The following is a 27,630-nucleotide window of genomic DNA, read 5'->3' as shown; positions in this document are numbered from 1 at the left end:
TACTGAACACAACTTTAAAATATGCTTGCAAAACTGTGGCTGTAGTTTTATTATGAGGATAACCATGACCAAATAAGAACTACCATAAACATTTCACCTCAAAAGGAACATTCCCAAAGAGGTGGATATGGGTGAAATATATACTGGATTGCACCATGAGCCTAGATAAGCTGCTGATTGTCTAATGTCAAGGAAGTCAGTATAAAGTCGAAGCTAAAAGCCCGTTTTGTTAAAGCCCGGTTCATCTTTACCGGGACACCGTTACAGGAGCTCAGTGAAAGGAGGAGACTCCATAAAATATGTACCTAACAAAGCATGTCAGCGGCTTGAATGGAGCGAGCCAGTCCAGATCTGAGGATTCTAATAAATAAATGAAGTTGAGCATTTATTGCCAACAGTCCTGTCACTAGGGCCACAGAAAACTGGAGCCGTGCATCTGGGAGGTGGGAGTGTGGAGCCAGAGAAGGTAATGGAACGCACCCAGGTTTGATTATTTATGGCGTGCTGATGAAGAGACAACTTTCCATATGAGGAACAGCTTAACGGAGGAACAGCCGAGCTAGACCAGGAAGAGGTCCAGAGAAAGGGAGCGAAACAAAAGAGGACATGAATAAAAATGACAGCTAATAAAACAATACAAATCTAAAATGCTGTAACTTTCAGAAATAATTTAGGGCCAAAAGAAAAGGAAAAAAGTCTCATTTTGCTGGCTTTGGGACAATTTTCCAAGAAGCAAAAGACATTGAAGCAAAATGAGTGTGCTAAAGACCAAATTTGCCTCTATGTCTTCCTAGCTGGGATATGGGTTGCTCCTATGGCAAGTGGCAGTTCTGTTTGTTTTGAGCTAATGTCTCCAATTTTTCAACAAATATTTATTGTATGTTTCCATGTCAGGTGTTGGGCCACCCTGGGGCTACAGGCCAAATGGACACAATCCCTGCCTTTAAGAGGGTTATGGTCCAGTGGGAAGTAGACAAGTCCACTGTCAAGTTCAAGACTGGGGTGGGTGCCGCGTGCTACCAGCTAGAGCAGGACCAGGGAGTGGCAACCGCGGGGAGAAATATGGGGCCTGAAGTGAACATGATTTCATGAATTCTGCTTTCTGTAATGATTAAATAAACACTCAGCAAGCCTCCATACAATTCAGATTACTGAAAAATTAAAATACACATTTTCTATAAATGTCTACAATTCTCAGTAGAGTTTTCATTTTTGAATTCTGGACCCGAGGCCTACCTGAGCTGTTTTAAGTGGTCTTTCTATGGTGTAACATACCTCTTCTCCAAGGCTGGCCGGGAGTGTAGAAAATATCAGCTCCCCCTTCCAATGATGCCTGCATGTGCCAGACATTTCCTTTGTGTCTCATGGGCCCTTCATAGTGGTGCTTTGAGACAGAAGCACCACGTTTTCCAGGTGAGGGGATGGAACCTTTGACAGGCCACCCTCTCATGGTCACATGAAGGGAGCAGCACATTTCAATTTTTTTTTTTTTTTTAATTCATGAGAAATACACAGGGGCAGAGACACAGGCAGAGGGAGAAGGAGGCTCCTCTCTGTGGGGAGCCTGATGCAAGACTTGATCCCAGAACCCTAGGATTACGCTCTGAGCCAAAGGCAGATGCTCAACCACTGAGCCCCCAGGTGCCCCGAGCAACACATTTCTAACCTCCCTGCCTTTGGGTCAAGGATGTAGTGAGGACTGCGTTAGTTACAGGTCTGTGCCCAAGGAAGGCTTATCAATGAAGACCCATGGCTCATCAATCTGTTCCCAGAGTACTTTAACTGGGTGACTCTCCTTTCTTCCCACCCCTGCCCCTTAATAGGGGTCCCTCTCCATGCCATTCTTGAAGAAGTGCTATACTTTTTTTTTTTTTTTTTTTTAAGATTTTATTTATTTATGAGAGACACAGGGAGAGCGAGAGAGAGGCAGAGACAGGCAGAGGGAGAAGCAGGCTCCATGGAGGGAGCCCGACGTGGGACTCGATCCTGGGACTCCAGGATCAGGCCCTGGGCCAAAGGCAGCACTAAACCTCTGAGCCACCCGGGCTGCCCAACGTGCTATACTCTTAAGGGCCAGAAGCACCTTAAGTGGCAGTGGGGCCATTCCCACTGTGATACAGGGGAGAGAGAACTAGAACATTCTATTCCAAATGAACCCCCCATCCTAAGCACCCAGTGAGGCCCCTGTGAGCTGCCCATCTCCTCTCCTAACAAGAGTTTTCTTAAAGATGAATGCCCATTTTTCCCCTCCAAACCTAGGGTTTAAGGCCCTGATGAGAAGGGGAGCCAGCCAGGGAGCTCCAGCATGAGCCAGCCAGGTGCCCCATTCCTAAGTCTCCTTTTCAGAGGCCGTCTATACCCTCAGTGTTGTGCCCTTGTGGTTATACACTGGCCGTAGGCGGGTGGTGTCTCCAGAACCTTGGGGACCCGGACTTTCCATGCTGGGTGAGTGCATCCTGACCCCACACCTCTGCTTCAGACACACTCCACGCCCACTCCTATGCCTTAGCCAACTGGCTCGTGTTTCAGAAATGCTGCTTAGTATTGGAGCACTGAGGAGTCTCCGAATTACAGTTTGAATCCGAGTTTCATGGCTTGAATTCAAGTAGGATTCTTAGTGGATGTCCTTCTTCTTGTCTTCAGACCAATCTTCCCCAAACACACAGAGTGCTATACTGAATGGTAAAGTGGTTTCATTACGAACCTCATTCTAAAAATATCAGTGAAGGTCTGCCATGATCCCTTTCAAACTCGGTAGAGCGCGATTGCTCCGTAAACCATGGCAAAATCTTTCTGAGATTTCCACTCTTAGGCTCCTATTCTCAAATTTACAAAAATGATTTACAAAAGGTCAAGGATTGAGTTTTCCGTTCCTGGACTGTTTGAGCCAAATCATGCTTACAAACGCTTGCTTTTACAATAAGACATTAAAAACAGATGACTTAAGACAGACCCACGAGCTCATCTATTCAAATTCAGTTCCTCTTGCTTGGGTAACTTCCTGCAGCACCGGGAAAACAGGCCACTGTTGCCTGGGCCTGGCTCTGCGCAGACGAGGTGGCCACATGCACAGCATTTTCGCCCAAAGGCTGAAATTTCAGCTGGATGACAGCTCAAGCTCCCCTGTTCTAAGAAAATACACTTGCAGCCAGGACGGCCCAGAGCTCCAAATGGCAACTTTGCTGATTCGAGGTCACTTCCCAGGAATTTAAGAGGCAAATCATTCACTCTTGACTTTCAAAGCGAACCCTGGGCTGAAAAAGCCCAGTGGCATCGAAAGCCCAGCTAGCGACAGCCCCGCGAAGTTCCTTGGGAGGGAGGGCGGATTCAGACACCTCGCCATCTGGACTGCACTATCTAGTGCACTTTCCAGGTTGTAAATTTCCTGGCCCGAAAGACTATTTGAAAAGAACTTTTAACCAAAAAAAGTGTTTTTTTATTAGCTGGAGTACTAAATACGTTTTGATTACTTTGATACGGAACGCTACAGCTGTAAGACTTAACCAACATCTGATCTCCAAGGTGGTGTACGTTTAAGAAAATAGCAAAATTAAAAAAAAAATTTAAGTCCTGGAAACATGGATTTTCAATTATGGGAGCCTCGAAGTTTATTAAATATCCTGCTCTATAGCCTCTCCTAATACACCAGCAAATCTGATAAATATCAACACTGTACTATGGTTGAGACTGAACTGGTTTTGCCACCTGGAAATAGATCACATTTGTCGGTCTACTTAAACAGAAACCAGCTGAACAAAATGATATACGCACACACTCAAACCCGCTGAAAACTGTACTTGGAGAACAGCCTATAATCTTTTACATTTCAATCTCCAAGTTTTGATCTTTTTATTTATTCTCACATAAAGTCTAAGACATTAACAGTACACAGAATTCTGAAATAAAACTGCACATGGTTAGAAAAATATACATTGAAGGAGAAAGAAAATAAGAAAATATAGCTATGTACAAAATCCCTTGTGCTCATTAATGCTGATCCTAACTTGCTTGGGTTTTATAATTAAGCACCACCCTAAGAGAACAAAGCCTTGAGAGAAAGAGCAAGCAACACTCTCTTGAACCCCCTCCTGCCCCAGTATTTCAGGATTCAGATTTGCCAGAAAGTGCGATCCCCCCCTGGTTGGGGAGTGAATTTAAGATGGTCCACAGCTTGGGCGGGTCCTCACAGCAGTGCCGCTGCTCCCAGTGTAGGAGGAGGTCTTCCTTCCTGGCCAGCGTCTGTGCACAAAGGACACAGTTCAGGCCTGAATGGGCCCCCAGGAAGGGGGGGGCGTGGGGGCTGGGACACGCAGGGCCCCGGGGGGCCGCCCCCCACTCCTGCTCCCTCCCTGCCAGGGCTCCCTCCATCTTCCTGAGCGTCTCCACACTGTTCTGAGGAGGCAGGCAGGGCTGCCCTTTCAATTTGGGAAATGCGGGGAGCTCATCTTCCGGGGGACTGAGCTTCTTCAGCAGTTTTCTTCTCTCAGGATGCTGTTTCCAGAAAGGAGCCACATGTTTCGCCAGTTCCTCTGGAGCTGCCGGGCTTCCTGGAAGGATCTCCTCTGGTAGCCGGCCTTGAATTTCCTCTCCGTGAACGTAAAGTAAATGGAACTTGATTTCAGCGAAGGACTGGGCAGTGATCTGACAGCGGCCACATCTGATCTGTAATTTGACATCATCTGCCTGGCTCAGGAGGAGCTCTTCTTCCGGGCTTGACTTGTTTTCCCTGCAAAGGGGGAAAATAGCCAACATCAGATTTCACAGAAAATATCCCTGAAGCTTTTCCTTTGGGACGTTGGCCTTCAGGGATCCAGAACACTCCCTCTAAGGAGAAGTTCAGGGGATGGGGAAGCAGAGGCCGGGGGACGCCCATGTCACTCCTGCTCCGGCCCCAGCCCCGCAGTCCTCAAGCTCCCGGTGTCCACTGAGTAAAGGAGGCTTTCCCTTTTGGTCTCTACCCCGGGTAGGAGCAAGGGAAGCAGGGCAGCACAGGGCCACCGTCACTGCTGCCTGTCCTCACTAACCCTGAGCACGGAGAGAGAGCAGTTTGGACATTCACTTAAAAATCAAAATGTATTACAGAAGGCTGTTAAGAAGGGGGGCTTCTTTAGTGGGGCCGCCAGATGTGTTAATGAAATTAGGCACAGACTTCTCTGTGTGTGTGTGTGTCCCTCATGAATAAATATAATCTAAAAAAAATAATAAAAAAAAAAAAGAAATCAGGCACAGACTATCTGCAAGTGGATGGGAATGCCCAAAAGAAAAGCAGGGAAACTACAGAAAAGCCAGGAAGAAACAGGATAGGAGGCCCTGATTTTAGTGAATGTGACAGAGAAAGACACAACTGGATAGAAAGAGTTTAGAACAATCAGGACAATTAAGAATGACGAGGGGCAGAGCTTTTAAAGTTAGAACGTGCTGCTGAGAACAGATTTCAGTAGAAAGCAGGCAAACTGAAGGGGCCTCCCTGGTGTACCCAGTGCCTGAAGCCCTGCCAGCCAGGCTGTCCAGCTACACAGCCTGTTTGTCTGTGAAGCCCGAGAGAGTAGTACTTCCACAGGACAACAGTGACACGGGAAACCAGCACGACAGGAAAGACAGGGCAACTGTAGAGGCTGGGTCTGGCACCCGGGGGCCGGCCGTGCAGGGCACACAGAGTCCCCACCATGGGTCAGACTGCATTCTGGGGCGAAGGATGATGTTTAGATATAAATTCTGTGGCCACAGGTTTGGGGAAACTTACTTGTACAAAGCCCTGGGAACTGTATGCAGCAATTTACTGCTTCATAATTAATTCAGCTGCAAAAATTGTCCTTCACTCTGCTGTCCCCAGCATCTGGGCATTGGTGCCCTGGCTGACAGGACAGAAAGCAATGAAAACCCACCACTGCTCAGAAACCAGAGAGAAACCTCTTCACAGAACGAGGAGGAAGACATAGCTACCTTACAAATCTCAATCCAGGGATGTTTTTACAAACTCATCTTTCCAAATACGAAATCATGCCCTGTTCTCCAAATCCAGACCGACCTCAGTGCCAGGCCTCCGTCCCATCAGCACTCACCTCTCCACGGGGCCCTCTGGCCCTCGCACACCCAGGCCTCTGCTCTTTGGCACGTCCCCTGGCTGCCTTTCCCCGGGGGACGGCTCAGTGCTGATGACAACCCGGTGCACTTCTTTTAGGTGACCAAAATAGACTCTGACGTGACCGAACACCTTGGCACAGAATTCACAGCACACGAGTTTCTTCAGACGGTTCTCACCGTGATGCAGCTTCATGTGTGTGCTCAGGCTGCCTGAACGTACATAGGCCTTGCGACAGATCCGACAACTATAGGGCCGTCTGTTCGTGTGTGTGTTCATGTGGTCTCGGAGGTGCTGTTTGAACTGGAAGTGGTGGTTACAGACGTGACATCTGTGCCAGGGCTTCTTGATGCCGGAGAAGCCGTTCCTCAATGCAGAGCTGGGCTTAGGAGGGGCGCTGCCATCCTGCCTCCAGCCCAGGTATTTAGGAGTGAATGGATGATTTAACACAATGTCCTGTCCCAGGCTGCCAGGTGTCTGGGCCTGTGCCACACCCGTGGGAGAGGCCAGGGGAGCCAGGGCGGGCACGACGATCACAGGCTTGGGCATAATGCTACGGTATTTCTTCAGAGCCCCAGGTTTTTGGTCCCTGGGTTCTTGGGGATCGGGTTTCACCCTTTCTTTGCTGTCTTTACACCTATTAATGATACATTTCCTCCTCTTCCCCTGAAATGCCAACATTTCATCTGGTACCTTTCGTTTCCTTACTCGTCTCTTTGCTGCCCCATTGTTCAGTTTTGCTTTGTGGCTGAGGTCCAGTCTGGTGGCGGGACAGAAAGCGCTTCCACAGGGACTCTGCCTTGCTGGCTGCGGGGCAGGCGTCTTGCTAGCCATTCTGGTGGTGGCGTGGAAGCCTCCTGTGACGGCCAGTGTCTTGGCACAGGGTGCCCCAAGCCCAGGGACAGAGCTGTCTGCGGTGTTAACATCTGACTGTGCTTTGCACAGCTCCACTGTTTTCATTCTGGCGTAGGGCAGGATGGGCACTTTACCTCTGGGGACTGGAGAGATCAGCTGCACTGTGTTGCCAAAAACAGCTGGTGATAAAATGGTCATGGCTTTTGCGAGATCACCTTTCTCTTTAAGTTTTCCACCGGCAATGGCACAAGGTTTACTGCACGTTTTCTTGTTCAGCACGTCCGCTCTCCCTAGAGTCTTGGCGGGGGCCTGCTTGGCAGAGGGCTCTGCTTGTGTGGATGGCGTCGGGGTGGCAAGAGGGTGCAGGTCTCCACGGTCACTGGTTGCTGGAGGCGGAGGGTCTCCAGAGCCACCTCGGTGGGTTGGTACCGCTGAGCCAACGCTGGCGGGGGTTGGGTATAGTGACTGCGACAGTGCTTGCTCTGAGGTACTGGCTTTGTGCGGAGGTTCAGGCCGGTCAGGGGGGGAGGGGGGCGTTTGGTTTTGGGCAGGAGGTATGTCACCGCCACTCGCAGAGGAGCTCTGAACAGGTTTCTTTCTCGATCCTTTGTTATTTCTTGGTGGTTGGTATCGAGGAATAGGCAGTTTGAGGTTTTCGGGCAGTGGCAGTCTGGGCTTCTGGATTGGCTGAGCTGAAGCAACATGTGGCAGGGCGACGAGAGAAAAGGTCCCTTCCTGTCCAGCAACCTGCATCAGGGCATAATTCTGGGCAGGCACCCCCAGTGGCTTGGCGTTGATGGAAGGGCCCGGATTCACTGGGTCAGAGAGCGATGGTGAATGGCATGGTAGCACCCTGGAGGTTAGGACTTTGGGCACAATTTTGGGCGCAATGGTCCTAAACTGACTCTTATTCTGCAAGCCTTTCCCACTCTGAATCGTTCCAGAAGAGATGTGGGATTCACCTGTAGGGAGGATACAATATGACAAGTCACCTCATGCAGCTGTCGGGCTGTTGAGAGGTTACCCACCCCGGCCCTTCTGGGTGAACTCCCAAGTTCCTCAAGACCCTGCCCTACAGTCAACTCCTGCCCACCTTCCCAAGGACTGATCATTCTCCGCTATGGTTCCAAAGCCCCCAGGATAACATATACTGCTTTCTGTAATAATTTATTTGTTTGTGTGTCTCTACTACTCAACACAGAGCTAGCTTCTCGATAGCTGGACTCCCTCTCCCATCTGTACTCCATGAGCTCACCCTCTCCAAGTACCTATGTTCCGATTCCTGATCTCCCTTCCCGGTCCCCTAGCTGCAAGGACTCTCCTCTGGTATTTCTGCTGCGTATTTCATTTATTTTATGGACACGTCTCATTTTCCCTATTAAGCTTGGAGAGGGGAAAGCCTATATTTAATTTACATCCATACTTCCCACTGTATTTTCAGTGTGAAACAAATGTTTCTTGTATCAAGCTCATTTCTCTCTCCCTTTCAAGACACACCATTCGACCCACTGGCAGTGGGTTGTTTTGCACGGCGGAGGAATTCCAGACTGAATGCTAGCTTTGTTGCTGTTACTCATGTGACTTGTGAATTTCTTCTCACACCTTTCAAACTGTTTATGTGTGCTTTTGCAATTAAGTCGCCAGCATTAAAAAGGCTGATGTGACACCTTAAAAAATGTTGAAGAAAAACAAAATGATACAAAATGATAAGATACAGAGACAACATAACGAAAACATGAATCCCATAAAAATCACCTGCTAGGACACTAATTAGGACAATTTTAACTGATAACAATAACACTTCCCACTCTTGGGATTTACTAGGTTAGCTGAAGACCAATTACAACTACTCTAAGAGAATAATTAAGGCAACATTTCGATGCACTGCTTCTAAGAACTGAATTATCTTTTCCTTTAGGAAAAAATTGTAGAGAAGTAGTAAGACGCATAAACCAAATGTTAGAGAACACCCAGCAGGGTCTGCAAAGCGCTCAAATTAGATCTATTATCACGTCTGTAGTAATATACATGAGTTTTCACAAAAAGTGGGACAGATGAGTATTTTTTAAATAGGCTCACTCAGTTCAGGCCTAGCCTCTGAATGAGTGTTGGTACCCAACTTTTGATAAAATTTTGTTTTCTGAGCTTTTGAGATTTTGGAGTTGTGGATGAAGACCTGAAGGGATGTTCAGGGGGTACCAAGGACACAAGGGTGAACAACAGACACAATTTCTGCCTCCGGAAGCTGGCAATCTGTTTCAGTCTACTGAAACAGAATTAAAACATTTTTAAAAATCAGCCTTGATTTTAATGTCTACAATTACCAAAACTAACAATTTTAGTGGGAAGTTATTTCTTTTGGCAAAAATGACACTCCTCACATAAATAAGCCGCATAGTAGGAATAATGGTGAAATGCATACTGACCAACTTGTTCTATTTTTAAAATTTTTTTAAAAGATTTTATTTATTTATTCATGAGACACACACAGAGAGAGGCAGAGACATAGGCAGAGGGAGAAGCAGGGTCCCTGCGAGGGACTCAGTCTCAGGACCCAGGATCATGACCCGAGCCAAAGGCAGACACACAACCACTGAGCCAGCCACGTGCCCCTGACTAACTTTTAGAAAGTAATCACTTTTTGGGGGAGGAAGAAGCATGTTAAAAACCTATATCACATGGCAGTTTGCATTAGAGTAAGATGGGAAAAGACAAGCACTATGGTCTGGAAAAACTCAGGTCAGGATAATTGTGTAATCTGTTGGTATCCTTTTTAGCTTGGTTTCCATGAAGTTTGTGGGTAAATAGGCCAATCACCTCTTGACAGTCTCCTAAATGAGTCTGCCATATTCGCTTCTCCTTCCTACCATACTGTGATTTATTTTCTGGTTCTGTATTTGTGGCTTTTGAATTCAAATGTCTTTCATTTTCAGCCTTATCTTCTCATCCTTGTGGAAGAAGTACTGAAATAAGTTGTAAAGAAATATATTAAATCAGGATTGATTTTTAAAAAGATATTTATTTATTTATTTATTTATTTATTTATTTATTTATTTATTTAAGAGAGAGAGAGAGAGAGCGCGTGCGCACCCGTGTGTGCATGCACAACCAGGGGGAGCAGCAGAGGGAGAAAGAGAAGCAGACTCCCTGCTGAGGAGGGAGCCTGATGCGGGGCTCCTTCCCAGGACCCTGGGATCATGACCTGAGCTGAAGGTAGATGTTTAACTGACTGAACCACCCAGGCACCCCCAGGATTGAGTTTATAAAAAGCTTAATGTTACTGACAGCTCTTGGTTGCTGAAAGACCAGGCTTATTAAATGATATTAATAATAATAATGGTCTTGGGCATTTACACAACAATGAGGAAGGAAGAGGAGAGAAAACTCAAGGTCCTTTAGAACTATTTCGTACTCTGACTAAACACAAAATAACTAGAAGAAAGGCTGCTTTCTTAATCAGTCATAAATCTCCCTGAAATAATATGTGACAATAGTGCCTCACAGAACAAGACATATCCCCTCACTCACTTGCTCAAAACTGTCCAATGGCTCTTCATCTCAGAGCCAGAGCCAAAGTCTTTGAGATGGTATGAAAGGCCTCCCGCCATGGGCTCCTGGGAATCTCTCTGACCAACTTCCTCTGTTTGCTCCCCTCCAGCATGGGGGACTTTTTGCTGTTCCTTCCGGGTGTCACACACCCACTTCCTTCGCTTTCACACTGTGCTCACTGCCAGGATGCCTTTCTCCCTCCAGGTAAATCCCCAGCGCTTGCTACTGTGTTTCCTTGAGTCTGGTCAAATGGCTTCTTCCTGGGGAGCTCATCTCTAATCCCGTTAATTAAAATTGAACTCCCCACCTGCTTTCCTGTTGTCATTTTCTAGCACATTGGCTCCATCTCCTGGATTATATCATGGGCCACTGTCTCTCTCACTAAAGTGGATTTCTGGAGGGCAGAGCTTGTCTAGTCTCCAGGGCCCAGGACAGTGTTGGGCATGTGGCAGAAATGTTATAATTATTTGTTGAATCTGTAAGTGGCAATTAAGTGATAAATGGCTAAAATAAAGAATTTACAGATAGAGTTTAGAAAATTGTCTTAAAAAAAGGAAGAAAGGGGGCCTCAGTTAATTTTTTTTGAAAGATTTTATTTATTTATTCATGAGAGACACAGAGAGAGAGACAGAGACATAGGAGGGAGAAGCAGGCTTCTTGCAAGGAGCCTAATGCATGACTCAATCCCAGGACTCCAGGATCATGATCTGAGCTGAAGGCATATGCTCAACCACTGGACACTCAGGGGGCCACAGTTCAAAAGCAAATGTTAACTTTTCCAAAATTTCAAAATTAAAAAAGGAAAAGCTCTATCTCTAGAAAATCATATATATTTTTCAATTTAATTTCACTGCCAGTATAAGAAACTGGGTTAGCATCATGATAAAACCCTTTAATATAAAGGGGATTGGTGAGACCTGCTGACTAACCATCTGGGGGAATAAGAGAGAACAGTAAATTATGCTGCTCAGGTACAAGATAACACAGTCAAAGCAACAAGCCAGTGCTGAAGAAGAAACTGCTTTAAAAAACAAACAAACAAACAAACAAACAAAAACCAGATATCCACAGAGGGGGAAAGCAGGGGTTGAAGAGAGAAGAAACAACTAGAAATGGAAAAACTGAACCTCAGAGGCACAGAAAGGTGATGTCAACATGAAGAAGAGCAGAAATAATAGAAACCAGAAAGTACAGCTGAAGCAACAACCAGTGGTCAAGGTCACTTCAAAATCTCTAAAGATTTAAGTTGGGAAGGGGCTTCCTATGTTTTTATGACCAAGTGTGAGAAAGCAACCTTCTGACAGTTAAGGTTTCCAGAAATGAAACAAGATACACTTTATAGAGCCATCCAAAAGGGAGAGATCTAATTATGATGCATTTAAAGTTACTGTGCTTTGATTGATCTTCAAAAGTTTCTATGTTATGGTGGAAATAAAATCACACTGCAAGAGTAATGCCATTCAAAGGAAAAGGAGGCCGCCTCTGATCCAGGAGCAAAGGGAGCCCCTTGGGGTACCTGGCTGCTTCAGCACAGGAGAACATTGGACAGTGAGCAGCCAGGGCAGCTGCAACCAGAGTCCTAGGTGACAGGGGTGATGCCTGCCAAATGGAGTCAACTGTCAAGTTTGCTGTAATTCAAAGCAGTGGATCCTGGAGTAGGAAAGTTGATCTGTTGTCTTCAAGATCAACAATTATAAGGCGATCACAAGAAATCTGTGGGTAAATGTAACCTTGGATAAATGTAACCTTGTCATGCTGGCTTGGATCAGTCAGGAAGTACAGACAAGGGTGAGGGTGTCTATGAAGGTGGTGATGTGTCCCTTTTCCCAGAATCATTATTGATGGAACGACACAGAATGGGGTGATGCACTAGAAGAAATGTAAAAGCAGAGGAGAAAGACACAAGGCCCTAAAATAGAAGAAAAACATCCCCTAAGAATTACTTCAATATGTCCAGCAACAGGGACATCATAAAATAACCATCCAACCATCCAGTGTAATGCTATGCAACAGTAAGAAAGAAGGATGAGCTAGACCAATCTGGAATATTCTCCAAGATGTGAGATGGATAGTGTGCTATCACTTGGATTACAAAAAAATAGTGAGGTACACACACAAATATATTCCTTCTATGCACAGTATATCTCTGAAGGGAAGCAAAAGAAACTGGCACTGGTGGTGGCCTTTGGGTTGGGGGCATGTTTCCCATGAAGCATGGGACACATGCTTATTTCCCACTGAATACTCCCTCTGCCTGGCACACAGGAGGTGCTCACAAATATCCGCTGAATGAATGCAAGGAAAATTAAATTTCCCTTTTGAATCTGTTTTTAAAACGGGTACCTTTGGGGTTAGTTGTGGTGGGTATGTGTGTGCCTCTGCATAAATGAGCATGTCTAGATTACACACGGAGTGTCTTTGGTTTTCTCTTTTCCTTGTTGCCTATTTAAGGACAAGAATTGCTAACGATGAGGGAAGTAATCGAATAATCTGACAGGCCGTGCATAACTACCCCCCAAAGTTAAACACTGAGAAGTACTAGAGCTCATTACTTCCCAAGGACAATGAGAGTCCCGCAAACACTGGGCTCTTTAGGACAGAACGACGCAATTTGCAATAAAGGTCAGTTATGCTAGAATGACTACAATTTTTTTAAAGTAGTTTGAACAACAGGAGTCCTTAGAGGAAGGTGAAAATGCTGTTAACTTTTTAAAACTCTAAACTACTAGGACGGTGTGACTGCAGGAAGCCTTTCTTGGCAATGCAATTACGACAGTGGTTTGCTCCATACGCATTTACAAGGCCTCCCCAGATGGCGTGATCTAAAAACCCTCCCCTGTCACCTACTGAATTGTAGATCTCAAGGAACTGTGCACTAAATAATGAGAGGTAGAAACTTCCAGTGACATTCATAATTTCTGGAAATCCTGCAAAATTTCCCATAACACAGTTAAAGAGACTCACAGGGCTCTCGGGCACTAAACATGGACTTTATTAACTGAAAACATAAAAGGCTCACTCAGTAAAATTAATGTTGTGCAATTATACAATGTGAAACTTAATATTAGGATTTTAAATATGGGCTGTTTTTTTTTCTATGTTAAGTGTATTAAAAATAACTTTTGCAAAGTGGCATTTACAGTTGGTGAAAAATGGATGTAACTATGGATTAAAGAAGAACGGAGGTACGGAGTCCTTATTATGAGTTGGAATCTGTGCTAGGTCTTTTCATTGAACCCTCACACAAACTTTGCAAATAACTATTTTTGTTCCCTTTTCACAGGTTAAGACAAATGAGACGAGGAAATTAATTTACGTGCCAAAGTCCACACCTTGCAGATCTGTCCCATTCCGATTTGAACTAAAGACCTTCCTCTCCTTCATTCTCCCCTCCAAGGGACTAAATTATATACAAGGTTGCCGCAATTAACTACAAGGTATAATGTTATCTCTGAATTTTAAGAAGAGGGGGAAAAAGGAAACTCAAAATAGAAACGACTTGTCATATCCCAAAACTTCAATTATCATTAAATGAGACTTTCTGAAAGCCCACTCATTAGAGAGAATTCACGAAAAATTAATATTCATTTGAAGATTAAAGCAGATTTTTTTAAAAGTTGAGTTTGCGTTTACTATCCATAGGACTCCAACAAGTCCAATAAGGTTGCCAGATCATAACTGTCTGGACAAAGGACAATGTGTATCCTCCTCCTCTTCCAACATCATCAGACAACTGGTATGATGGGTGTTGGTTGCAGGGAGGGACAGCAGGGAGAAGACGGTGGGCTTGATGGTGCTAAAGTGCCAGTATGGCAGCCAGCTTGATCACACAGTCTCACAACAAGGTCTAGAAAATACTGAGTAAGAGAAAATTACAAGGGCTGGCCATTCTATAGATGACTGCAATCATCAAGTGCCTCCTTGGTTTCCACAGTGAGAACCAGGGTCTGCTCTGCTGCTCCTGAGTAAAGTTGTTCCTGCCCGTCCCTTCGATGGTTTGGGCACAGTTCCATCACCCCTTTGACTCTGGGGCCTTCTGCTGAGCATGGAATAGTGAATGGGCAGAGAGACGAGAGTCCCTGCTCTTGAAATGGGCTCCCTGGACCTAGGCTCTGAACCAAAGTGCTGCCAAAGTCTTCGCCACAAAGGGCCAGAATTTTCAGATGCTGTTTAGGTCTTAATTTTATTAAACTGAAAAACCCTATTTTAAATTTTATTTGCTGGCATCCCTATTCTCCCTCTCACTTGGCTTTCAAATAATAAATTCCAGTTGGGATTCAAACTGTTTTCCAAGATGGTCTCTGGTTAAAACAAATATGGTAAAATCTTGGAGATGTACAAGATAAAAGAAATAATCTCATGACGCGAAGGAGCTCAACTTAATTTTGTTGAAAAACCTATGAACACACTGAGCCCTTGCCTACTCGCTCCCCAAGATACCGCTCAGTCTCTGCAGCCACAGTTAACAGGAATTTCCTCTGCACTGATTGCAGAGTGCACTGCAAAATGTGCTGGTGACAGGCACAAGTCTAAGGACTCGGGATGCCAAACATCATCTCTAGTCCCCTTATCTGTAGCACTAAGACCTCCGAGAATCAGTGCATCTAGGACCCAAATTTTAGGCAATCTGATACACAAAGGAAAGAGGCACTTCCCTAATTGAGTGTCTTATATCAGAGTCCAGTCTGGTCCCTTCCGCTTGCACACTTCCCTGCTCTGCAGAGCCATGGTCTCAGCTAACGCCTTCTCCTTCCTTCCTGTCACACTGCCAGTGAGAGTCGGCCACCCTCCCCGCACCACAGGCAGCTGAGAGCTGTCCTGCCAAACAGTGACTTGTTGCCTCTCTTAGGAAGGAAGAGGATTCCTGCTTTCTGAGCATCAGAGTTTCTTTACGTCCTAGCACACGTCAAATACTTTACATGCACCATGTCATTGAATGGCCACAAAAACCTGAGTTTGAAATTTCTGAGAGGGGTGCCTAGGTGGTGCAGTGGGTTAAGTATCTGATTCTTTTTTTTTTTTTTTTAAGATTTTATTTATTTATTCATGAGAGACACACAGAGGGAGGCAGGGATGTAGGCAGAGGGAGAAGCAGGCTCCTTGCAAGGAGCCCGACCAGGGACTTGATCCTGGACCCCAAGATCATGCCCTGAGCCAAAGGCAGATGCTCAACCATTGAGCCACCTAGGCATCCCTAAGCATCCAATTCTTGATTTTAGCCCAGGTCCTGATCGCCTGGGTCATAAGATAGAGCACATCAGGCTCTGTGCTCTCAGCAAGAGTCTGCTTGGAAATTCTCTCCCTCTGCCCTTTCCACCGCTTGTACGTGCTAGCACACAGGCTCTCTCTCAAATAGCTAGTCTTAAAGAGAAACTATTATTAGGTACTTTTTATAGTTAAAGATTTCAAAGCTGGCAAAGTAATGCTGCTGGAACTCAAACCTTGGCCCAGTTGATTCCAAGGGCTCTTTCTACTTGTCCACGCTGACTGAGCTATTATGCATGGTTATGGCCACTATCATAGTCTCCAGTAAAAACATAGGGTTTGGGTTCAAACAGATGTGGTTTCAGCTTGTGGCTCTGTCTCGTAGCTTGGGAATGTCACACTCTGAGCCAAACTGTCCTTCATGAAATGGGGATAAGAATACCTTGTGCAAAGGTCACTGTCAGGACTCAATGAAAAAAGTACCCACGAAGGTGCCAGGATAGTGCCTATCACAGTGAGATGCTCAGCAGACATTAGCTTTTCACTTTCTCTTGACAAAAAGTATTCAGTTCCTGACGGTTGTTTTTGGTGGGAAGGAAAAAAGTGCACAAATCTTGAATTGCTAATCATATGGAAATAGTCCTGAATCTTAAACTAATGTTTCTTTTCTGAAAGGTAAATGAAGAAAAGAGGGAAGAAATGGCTATTATTTGTGAATAATGGTCCCAATAAAACTGTAAAGTAGTTTTTCTTTCTTGCCGCTCTGCAGCCACCTATCATGGCAGCTTGACCTTCCCCTCATCTCATCTATCTGATCACCCCCTCTACCTACCTACCCCCAAGTTTTACATCCCAGTTGACAAAGTGCTAATCAGATGAACAATTATTGTGAATAGGAGTTAACATATGCGCATTTTAAAGAGCTGTTTTATGGGGACACTCTTCCCTGCTTTTGTTTATATTGAGTATTGAGGCTAATTGTTGTTGTTCTCCACCCTAGGCAGGCCTGTACAGGGGGAGGGGGTGAGCCAAGGTCTCAGTGGCCCTGGGAAGAAAGAGACCTAGAGCAGAACCAGGGATGCTGGCCACAGTTCTGCAGCACCATGAGAGCAATAGCCATCTGATTTTTCAGTTCAGGAGGAAAAATATGTGGACTCTCACAGAGGATAGGAACAGGTCAACCACGATTCTGAAAGCACTTTCTTAAAAAAAAAAAAAACCACACACTTTCTTGTAGATTTCAGTATTTTTGTGAGGAACTCATTAAGAAAAACATTTAAGACAGGTTGAGTTTGGAAAAGAAAAGGTGGGTACCGAAAGAGGAGCCCATGAAATTGAATAAATTAGAAGGAAGCAAGAGGAAACAAGCATTCTTTATGGAAGAATCTAAATGCAAATTACCTAAAATGTTAATGGCAATAAAAGGAAAATTAATACAACGTGGTTTGTTATAAGTTCAAGTAATTATTCTTTTTTTGGGCCACATAATTCATGTCCCAAATGAAAAGAAAATTTTAAAAGCTTTATCATTAAAATATATTTTACTAATCCCAATTTCAATGAATTTCTCCTTCATTTTAATTATCAGTTCTTCTATCAGTCCTTATTTCTGGGAGGAATTTTTTATTTCAAGTGCTTCTGATGAAAAGCAGTTGAAAACTATATGAAATCTTTAAATTTTTAATACATTTAGAAAGATAAAGTTATTAATCTTTTTGGCCAAAAAAATTATAACATGGGCAAGATTTTATTCATTATTACAAAACTCAGTTTTGTATCTTTACCCCAATCTAAGAATGACTGAGTAGCATGAAAATTTAACGAAAAGCTAATGATCTATGGAGGACACAAAGCAAGACAAATAGAAACTTTTAAAATGCTTTATTAATCCCACTCTCCCATTCTTCAGTTAATATTACTAGAATTATTAAGATGCAGTGGGGTCACATGGTTGAAATTCAGAAGACCTTGATAACTGAACTTCATGCAGGTAAAAAAGCAGCATATCACTTTGTTTGATGTCTTAGCACTCATAGCAAATATCTGTGCATATCATCTTTCCAGAAGATTCTGACATTTTCTGAGGCAGTGGTTTTTCAACACAATGAGTAAGCAAGGAAACGTCTCTGGCAAAAGAGCTTTAGTAGGCTGCATGAATGCCTTGTGACAAGAATTCTTCCACCAAGAAATTAAAAAAATGGGTCCCTTCTCTTTAATCTTCTACTTTAATATCAGTTGGAAGAGTTAAGTATCTGGGATGAGTAACAAGATGACAGTTGGTGAAGAAAACCTTTTCCTTAGTGAGATAAACAGAAAGATAAGCTTTCAACATGAGAATGTGCAGTCAGTGGGAACAATGAAATGAGGACACATATAGAAGGTTTGCCTTTGGTCAAAATACCATGACTATGAAATCAACGTGGTGAAGATCACAATAGGGTTAAAAGCAAGGGACTGGAATCACAAAGATATTTTTATACTGTGATTTCAAAAGTAGGTTTACTTTATAGAATGGGCAATTTTAAGGAGTACACAAACTGCATTTTTAAAAATGAAGTAATTGTTCCATGACTTTACAGTATAGTTTTACAGATGTTTTGTTTTTACTTCTAATTTATTTTCAACTCACAGTGATTTATAACCCTTTTTGCTGCAAGTTTTTCTGTACCTCAGCTCTTATATCAAATAGTTCATGATTTGTAAGTGCAAATGCACAGGACTGTGCATACCTTTGTCATGTAGATTATTATTCCCTAAAACTCCTGCTTAGTACGTCCTGGCTGTTAATTATTTCTTAATCAGGATACACCTTGATTAATATAGAGAGACTACCTGTGATACTGACACAATGAAGAAAATAAAGAGAAAAGGAAGCACCAGGCACCCACTGATACTAAGTTAACTGCATGCGCGATGATTATCTTTGTGGAACTGACCAGATTGGTTGCATATGAGTTAACTAGCAAATACAGATTCTGAGATGCAGCTAAGGTAATCAGATGCCAACACAAGCTAGTACAGAATCCTCAGAGTTGGAAAGCTGTAGGACCACTTTGGAATCCTTTCCTTTTGAATTCTGCTTGGCTTCTCCTCCATCAACACCTTTATTGTTATTTGGATGGCAATGACAAAGTCTGGTTGAAGGAACATGTACTCTCATCTACATGTTAGAAACATGTAAGAGTTAACTCTCCATCATTCCTGAAGAGATACAGTGATTATGCAGTCCACTTGCATTCTTTTTTTTCTCAAGGTTCTGCACATTTGTATGTGTGTGTACTTAGGTTAGATGACCCCTGGTTCTGGAGCTGGCCTAATGGCTGACCATCCATGCACACTGCCAGCATATGGTGGGTTCACCCCACTGCTGTCTTCCTACAGCATCTATCTTACCTGGTCCTACACTGCTCTCCACTCCCACTGCCTGCTGCCTAGTGCTGAGAACTCCAACCACTGTGAACAATAGACATTACAAATTTAAAGTATCTAGTGTCGAACTGCAGACCTATTCCACAATCTCTTTTTATCCCTAAGAGACTCTCCTCAGTTTCTCATTGGGCCTCACTCAGGTTTCTCTCATTGCTTTTCTGAGGCACTCTCTTTCTCCTCCACCCCCAATTTATCTTTGTCTCTCTCTCTCACCAATGATTTTTGGCATTGACCTTGCAATGGATGTAATGTTTGTGTTACCCCAAAATTCATATGTTGAAATCCTAATGCCCTGGTATAATGATATTCAAAGATGGGGCCAATGGGAGAGAATTAGGTCATGAGTGAAGAACCTTTATGAATAGGATTGATGTCTTCATAAATGAGACCCCAGAACTCTCTTGCTTTCTTTCTGCCATGTGAAGATACAATGAAAAGATGTTGGTTTGCAACCCAGAAGAGGATTCTGAAGGGGAGCAGAATACATGACCCCAAAATGTCCTACTTTGGCATATGGATTATTATTTCTTAAAGATTTATTCATTTGAGAGAGAGAGAGAGAGAGAGAGTGCGAGAGAGAGCATGAGTGGTGGTGGGGGCAGTGGGAGAGGGAGAGAGAATCTCAAGTAGACTCTGTGCTGAGCATACAGCCCAATGTGGGGCTCAATCCTAGGACCCAAAGATCATGACCTGAACTGAAACCAAGATTCAGATACTTAACTGATTGTGCTACCTAGGCATCCTTGGTATGTGGCTTATTTTGAACTGAAGGCAATCAAGACCCAGAAGACTCAAGAAAAACTTTTACCTCTTCCTAACTACCTAAAAGAATTTTGCTAGGGGGCCTGGATCAGAGAGAGATATATTACCAGAGATAACTTTGATCTAAATGCCTTATCTGTATATAGCAGGGCAAACATCTAATTACCAAACACCTGCTCTTCTTATCATCCTATGAATTACCTTCCTCCCCTTTGAAGCCTCAGGCCCCTACTCCTTTCTTAGCTCAGGATGGCCTATAAATATCAATTGCCCAACTTATCCTTGATTTCATTGTCTTTGTGGGGCCTCCATTCATACATAATTAAATTTGTTTTTCTCTTGTCCTCTGTTAATATGATTATTAGGTCAGCCAAAGAACCAAAAAGGGTAGAGAAAAAATTTTTCCTCCCCAACAGCTGTCACCAGAATCTGATGAAGCTGGGACTCTGATCTTGTACTTTCAGCCTCCAGAATTGTGACAGTTTATAAGCCACTTATTCTATGAGACTTTTCTATAGCAGCCTAGAGCAACTAGGACCTTGTGCACAAAAGAGAAGTCATCAAGTAGGAACTCATGTACTGTTCCTTCTCCTTTTTTCTAAATTCTTATATGTAATTAGACAACACAAATAAACTTCCCTATTCAAAAGTGAGGGAAAAGGAGGGAGAATCACTGTTACTCTAAATATACAACTCATCTACCTCAAGTCCCAAGACAGTAAAATGTGAAAAAATGTGCAGTTTAGAATAAGGAAATGGGAGTATTTCCAACCCTATTCTGCACCCCATGCTTCTCTCCAGGCCCCTCATGCTGCCTCAGAGGTCCTTTACCATCAGTGAGCTCCCAGCCTTCCTTGACCATCCTATCTAGAAGTACCTGTTCAGCCCCATATGATCACCTGCTGTTTCTTTCTCTGCTTTAACTGTCCTTCATTATAATGGTATAATATTATCTATCTCCAAGCAAGCAGGAGCTCATTTTATTCACTTCCAGGACCTCAGTCCCCAGATTCTGGTACACAGCCATCACACAATATGTTATTCACTAATGAGTGAACTATTAACTCTCAACCATACTGTCTTGCTTTCTCCTTTGCTTTTGTTGAACACAAAAATATAAAACCAAAAACACCAATAAAGAGTATTTGGGCTTTATCTCCTCTTCAAGCTACTTTCCTACCTCCTTTCTTTTCTTGAGAAAATTTAATAGTAGTTAGTATATATGGTCCCTGTCTCTACTCATCAACTTGTATTCATCCCTCAGTCCCCTACCCCCTTAAATTCCATTGTGGAATACTAAAATGTCCTACTTTCAGGAGTCAGATTGGGTGCTTAATCTATTATATCTTATTTAATCCTCCACCAACTCTTAATATTAACATCTCCAGTCTATGGACACGGAAACTGAATATTTCCTGTAAGGGCACAAGGCTGGTGAGAATTAGATTTGAACCCAGGTCTGTCTAGCACCAAAGCTGTTCCCCTGATATTCCAACACACTGAACTTATTACTTATTAAGATGTTTTGCAATTTATCTAGTCATATGTCAGTCTCCCCCAGTGGCTAATGAGTGCCACATAATCCATCTCTATGTTGAGAAAATAAAGATCTTTTTGACTACCCTTTTCCAATCACAGTGTAACTATCAGGAGAGAGAGTGAGCTTTCTTTTTCTAATAGGAATCCATAGCATGGATGCTGGAGGGGCAGTTAATACACAGAGTGATTCCCTTCACAGTATCCTGGGCACTAAAAGCTAGGCTCTTGCAAAGGTGGCCTTCTTTTACAGTTTCCAGTGGGAAAATCAGGCTCACACCCAAAGTAACCTTTTAAAAGCAACAATTACACAATATATTTAATGACACATCTAAGTACTGACTTAAAGTACTTTTTTATGATGTGCAAAAATGAAGAAAAAAATCATTACAAACGTCTTTTATAGTGTAGAAATAATATAGATTTTCTAATCCCATACCACCGGCTTTTGAAATGGAAGTCACAGGAACACTGGGAGCAAAAAAGTCTAAAAATGTTGAAAGAATTTCTGAATTCCTCCTGTGGAAAGCCCTGCCCCTTTAATAAGCTTGATCAAACATCAGTGCTGTGGCCTATGGATCTGGGGGCTTTTCCCTTTTTTGGTGGTGTTGGGGGAGAAGGAGTTCCTCAGGGAAAAGCAAACAAATTACATATAAGAAGGAGAGCAGAGGGCTGGCTTTGGTTCTTCCTTTTGCTACTGGAACTAGTCTGAGCAAGATAATAATCCTTATTGATCTTTAGCTGCTTCCTTTAACAAGAATGGATGAGAGTGGAGCATCAGTACTCAAAATGTGGTCTGCAAACCCTGGGAAGGGTCCCAACACCCTCCTCTCATACTAATAACAAGATGCCATTTGCCTTTTCCAGTGTGTTGACCTTTGCATATGTTGCACTGATGGGACAAAAGGAAGCATTGGGTCAAAGTGCTCTGGCACCTTAGCCTAAGTTCAGGCAATGACAGCAAACTGTCCACACAGCCATATTCTTAACACACTCTCTCAGTACAACACAGCAGAAGCAGCACACAATTTTAGTGTTATAAAAACCATGGTCCTTACATGCCATTTTAAAATTCTGTGTGATGAAATGGTTCATAGCATAGAACCTTCTGCTGCATACTGAAGGATGACCTGAGGGAAAGCACGTGTGCCACTGAGTTGTGAAGCTGATCTAGTGCCTTTTGTCATGGAATACCACTTTTACTTGAAAGAACATCTGACAGACACATGTTGAAAGAGCATGGTCAAACGTGGGTATTTGGCAGATATTTTCCCAAAAGTGGATGAACAAAGCTTGTCACTACAAGAAAAAAAAAAACAAAAAAACAAACAAAAAAAAACTGATGGTAACCACTGCCAGTGATAAAAAAAAAAAAAAAAAAAGTACTCTTAAAAGGGGCAGTTAGAATTTTGGAAAACATGAATCCATCACTGGAAATCTGAAACTTCCAAATACTTAATGATTTTTGGGGTGGGACTGGTCACATGAACAAAGAGGATCTTTAAAATACTGGCTAAAATGATGTATAGAAGATCCACAAACTCAGTGAACTTCCCCCTCCCCCCAAAATAACCCATACCTGATGTTACATGGATGGTTAAAAGACTAACTCAAATGTAAGCCAGATCAAAAAGTAGCAGAATATAAGAAGCATCTTGACCTAAGTTTCAAATTTCTCATCACAACTAAACTTTAAGAAGTTACCTGACTCATTTAAAGTCCGTTACAGTTATTGGACACATTTTGGCATTGTATCAAGAAAAATAAGCATAATTATCTGAAAAGGCTATTAATATACTCTCTCTCTTTCCAGCTAATGTAAAACTAGATCTTCTACAAACACTTCAACATAAATGACATATCACAACATACTGAATATAAGACCAGATATAAGACTCCAACATTTTTAATGAAGCTAGACTTTCAACACATTTGAAAAAAACCAAAGTCTATGCCAGTCTTCTAATTGTTTCTAATTACATAAAATAGGTTATTTATATTCAGCTGTAATGAGCTTGTTATTGTTATTTTAAAATGAATTCACAAGTACATACATATTTTCAGTTTATAATCTCAAAAGTGATAAATGCCACTGGATATAATGGACATAAACATGTTCTCTAGAGTCCTCAAATTTTTACGAGTATAAAGGGGTCCCCAAACTATAAAAGTTTGAGAACTGCTGAACTAAATAAAATCTAATGTCCCAGCTCTTTTGAGATTCTATGATTTTTTGTTCTGTGGGTGAATGAGAACATAAGACAAAATCTGGAAATGTCTTGCTTTTGGTTGATAAGTTTTTGTTCCCTTCACTATTGTTTCCTGTGAGAATATAATATGGCAGGTCCATGGGACACAGTTTTGAAAATAAGGCATTTAAAGGTAATTTATCCTAATAAAAATATCAATTATAACTAAAATATCAGTAATTGGAAATGTTAGAATGAAGATTAAATAATAAAATGCTAGACAAAAATCTTATAAAGATGTAATGCTGCAAAAATTTATTTTACTTAGTTTGAATTTATATTCATTGAATAGCTAATAAATTATATTTAAATTAATGATATTTGTATTTTGCATCAGTGAGGGTGACAAAACATGAGAGACAACTAACTCAGGGAAATGAACAAGGGGTAGTGGAAGGGGAGGTGGGCAGATGGTTGGGGTGACTGGGTGATGGGCACTGAGGGGGGGCACTTGGTGGGATGAGCACTGGGTGTTATGCAATATGCTGGCAAATTGAATTCCAATAAAAAATTTTTTTTAAAATGATATTTGTATTTTCCCCTAGTTTTAGGAAATGTTATCACAAGATTTTCTTGGTAGTATATAATCTTTTAAAAAATAAAACACTGTTTTAAAGAACTTGTAACAAAATGCATTCAAAATCATTTTATTAAAACTAATTAAGTTTTGTTTCTAGCATAAGTTGGATGTTGGAATTTCTGTAAATATCTTTATAATTTTGGTGCCAATTAATCTACAGAGGGACAGTATGTTTATTTCATTAAAGCTTTACAAGACTTATGCATTTCTATTCTTATTAGTATTAGACTTTTACAAACATGAAACACCTAACCTATATTTCTGGCTTGCAAAGCATACTAAATACCTCTGTCAAACTTCTTTGCTTTTATCCCAGCTCAACTCATCATACTAACCATCTGCATAAATAAAGATGTAAGCACCTGCTATATGGCAAATGGTCTCAGGGGCAGATGTTTCCATCCTTGTGTTCATGTCACTGGGGCTGGATACATTATTTGAACAGATGTACACAATCTGAAAGTGTTGTGTCCCTCAGTGAAATGTCTCCAACTGCTTTCTATCAAAGAACATAAATGCTATTTGCACCTGCATTTACGTTAATAATATAAAGGCAGCGGGGGGTTCTGACAAAGTGGAATGTGATGCTATGAAATATATTTGCATGGTTAACTGGAGCTTCTGACTCTGCTGCCAAATGGCCACATTGACACTGATACATGCCCAAGCAGACTATGATTAGTAGCCTGCTTTTTAAGCAGTGGAAATATGGTTATTTCAAACAACAAAAATACTCATAATCTGAATTTACCAATAAGAATATTTTAAACTCTAGTGTTTTATCTCAAAATAGGAAAGTAACTTCCAATATTAGGTCTACCTGATAAACTTTAGGCCACTCAGGTTATTTCCATTTTGTTCTATGAGGAAATTCCTATAGGTATGTGTGTGTTTTCCATTTGTACTTCTGTCAACAGCATAACATACTAATAATCCATAGTGGTATTTTGCAGAGGTGATTACACTGGAAAGTTCCAATTTCCAACATTAAGTAAGTTAACCAAAACCAGGTTGAAAATGTCAATTTGTACTTGGTCTGAGAAATAAAATGGTACCAAAAGCCCAAGAACAGCATTTACACCACTAGTTAAGATAAAAATGTTTCCATATGAATGTCACATATTTAGAAACATAATATTTTGGTAATACATAGGGAATGTTCTCCCTCCCTCTCCCAATTATGAGGTCACAAAGCCATGTTAACCACTAAACACAAAGCGTCAGATTATAGTGGTTCTCCAGCTACTGTGCATTAAATGTGAGTGCTGAAGAGCTAAGGAATTTGTAATAATAATTATATTCATAGATTTACTGAGCTAAGAACTTGCAGTCTTTTTCAAATAATGTATTTATTACTATATTTTTAAAGGTTTTTCTTTTGAGATTTTATTTATTTATACATGAGGCACAAAGAGAGAAAGAAGCAGAGACATAGGCAGAGGGAGAAGCAGTCTCCATACATAGAGAGAGCCTGATATGGGACTCAATCCCAGGCCTCCAGGATCATACCCTGAGCCAAAGGCAGCTCAACCACTGACCCACCCAAGCATCCCTTTAAAGGTTTTTTTTTTTTTTTTTAAGATTTTGTTTATTTGAGAGAGTGTGAGAGCACAAGTTGTGGAGAGGGATGGGGGAGAAGGAGAAGTAGAACCCATTGAGCAGGGAGATGATATGGGGCTTGATCCCAGGACCCTGAGGTCATGACTGAGCTGCAGGCACTTAACTGAGCTTAACATTGATAATATCAACTTTATACAAAATTATTGTATCTGAGTTAAATGTTACCCAAAGTAACTTATTTTGCAAATTATTCTGAAATGCACATTGTGCTTTAAAAGAATTTACAAGGTACATTTATATATAGTTGATCCTCATTGTTTACAGATTCAAATCCTTCTGCTTGCTAAAATTTATTTGCAGTCCCCAAATCCCATACTGATGACACTTGCATGGTCATCTGTGGACTCGTACAAGCAAAGAACCTGTGTCAACTCATGTACACATTCTCAGCAGTGGTTGATGCTCTGCCTTCTTTCAGCTCTTCTATCGTCACTTTTGTGTTCTATGTAGTGTCACATTTTTCTTATTTTTTTCCTTTTTGGTTGGCGATTTCACTGTTTAAAATATCCCTCAAGCATAGGGCTGCTGTGCTATCCAGTGTTCCTAAGCGTGAAAACACTGATGTGCTCTGTAGAAAAAATATATGTGTCAGATAAGCTCTGTGTAGGCATGAGTTATATAATGTTGTGTCTGGGAGTTCAAGGTTAAGGACTCCACATAAAACTAGATTCTGGGGATTCCTGGGTGGCTCAGAAGTTTGGCGCCTGCCTTCAGCCCAGGGTGTGATCCTGGAGTCCCAGGATCAAGTCCCACATCGGGCTCCTTGAGGTGAGCCTGCTTCTCCCCCTGCCTATGTCTCTACCCCTCTCTCTCTGTGTCTCTCATGAATAAATAAGTAAAATCTTAAAAAAAGAAAACAAAACCCTAGATTCTATATTGACAGTTAATGAAAATGTTGTGTTTGACTAGAAGCTCACAGGAACCTAATGCTGTGGAGCCACGGTTCTGTATTATCTAATTTAGTGTTTGTGGTGACTTTAGAGAATGTGACTATTGTGAATGATGAGGATTGACTGTATCTTACCTCATTTGGCTCTTCCAGAGCAAGTATTATTACCCCCATTTTAGAGATGAAGGGGCTGAGGCTCACTGATTGAGCCAAGACACAGAGCCTAAAAAGAAGGGTGGAAGGATAAATAGAGCTCAACCCTTCAGCTTTTAGTTTCATATTCTTTCCCCAGACTGAGAGGGAAGAAAGAGAGACGGAAGAGGAGGAGAAGAGAAAACAGGACAGGAGCTTAAGAAGTAGCTTTAATACCATGTTGGGAAAAGTCAAACTGTAGTTAGATAATAGGATAATACACCATTTTTAGGTTAAATTCTCATAAAAAGCGAACCATTCTGATAGGCAGCACATCTTTACTGAAACTGAGCTGTAATAGGAGAGCTTAGTTTGGGTTTCCTTCTCTCCCCCTGTGCTTTGCTCATGGCCTCTCCAAAGGCCATAAGTATTTGTTAAGTGAACATGCAGACTTGGGAACTCCACCTGGGTGTTTCGTCAAGAAGCACAGATTAAAATGTTTTCACAGCATCTAAGTCATATGAGTTTTTTTGAAGTTTGAGTCTAAAGCATTTTAAACAAAATTTAATGTATATATGAGAAGGCACTACATGCCGAACTGCTTTAAAGCTTGCCAGAGACACATACAAGAAATCATCAAGAAGTTTATAAGGAACCTGATACTAGAAGCCTAAAAATAAGATTATTTTTCCAAACTTAAAAAAAAATGAATTTTCACTACTTTCCCCAAATGTTCCCTGAG

The 27,630-nt window shown here is 42.2% G+C and overlaps 1 protein-coding gene across 14 annotated transcripts in view; it reads right to left on the bottom strand.

Annotated features, from left to right (window-relative positions):
- Positions 1–3,413: 3,413 nt before the first annotated feature.
- Positions 3,414–27,630, bottom strand: part of ZNF438 (zinc finger protein 438) — a 402,160-nt gene continuing 377,943 nt past the window's right edge. For all 14 annotated transcript variants that reach the window (XM_049100160.1, XM_049100163.1, XM_025464062.2 and 11 more), the window contains 2 exons: positions 6,063–7,899; positions 3,414–4,726 (listed from right to left, as the gene is read on the bottom strand). In XM_049100160.1, coding sequence (XP_048956117.1) covers positions 4,102–4,726; positions 6,063–7,899 — 2,462 coding nt within the window. In that variant the 3' untranslated portion in view covers positions 3,414–4,101. The remainder of the gene's footprint in view (positions 4,727–6,062; positions 7,900–27,630) is intronic.

This window comes from Canis lupus, chromosome 2, assembly GCF_003254725.2.
Source record: "Canis lupus dingo isolate Sandy chromosome 2, ASM325472v2, whole genome shotgun sequence".
In the NCBI taxonomy this organism is placed as follows: domain Eukaryota; kingdom Metazoa; phylum Chordata; class Mammalia; order Carnivora; family Canidae; genus Canis; species Canis lupus.
This window is presented reverse-complemented; position numbering and strand designations above follow the sequence as displayed.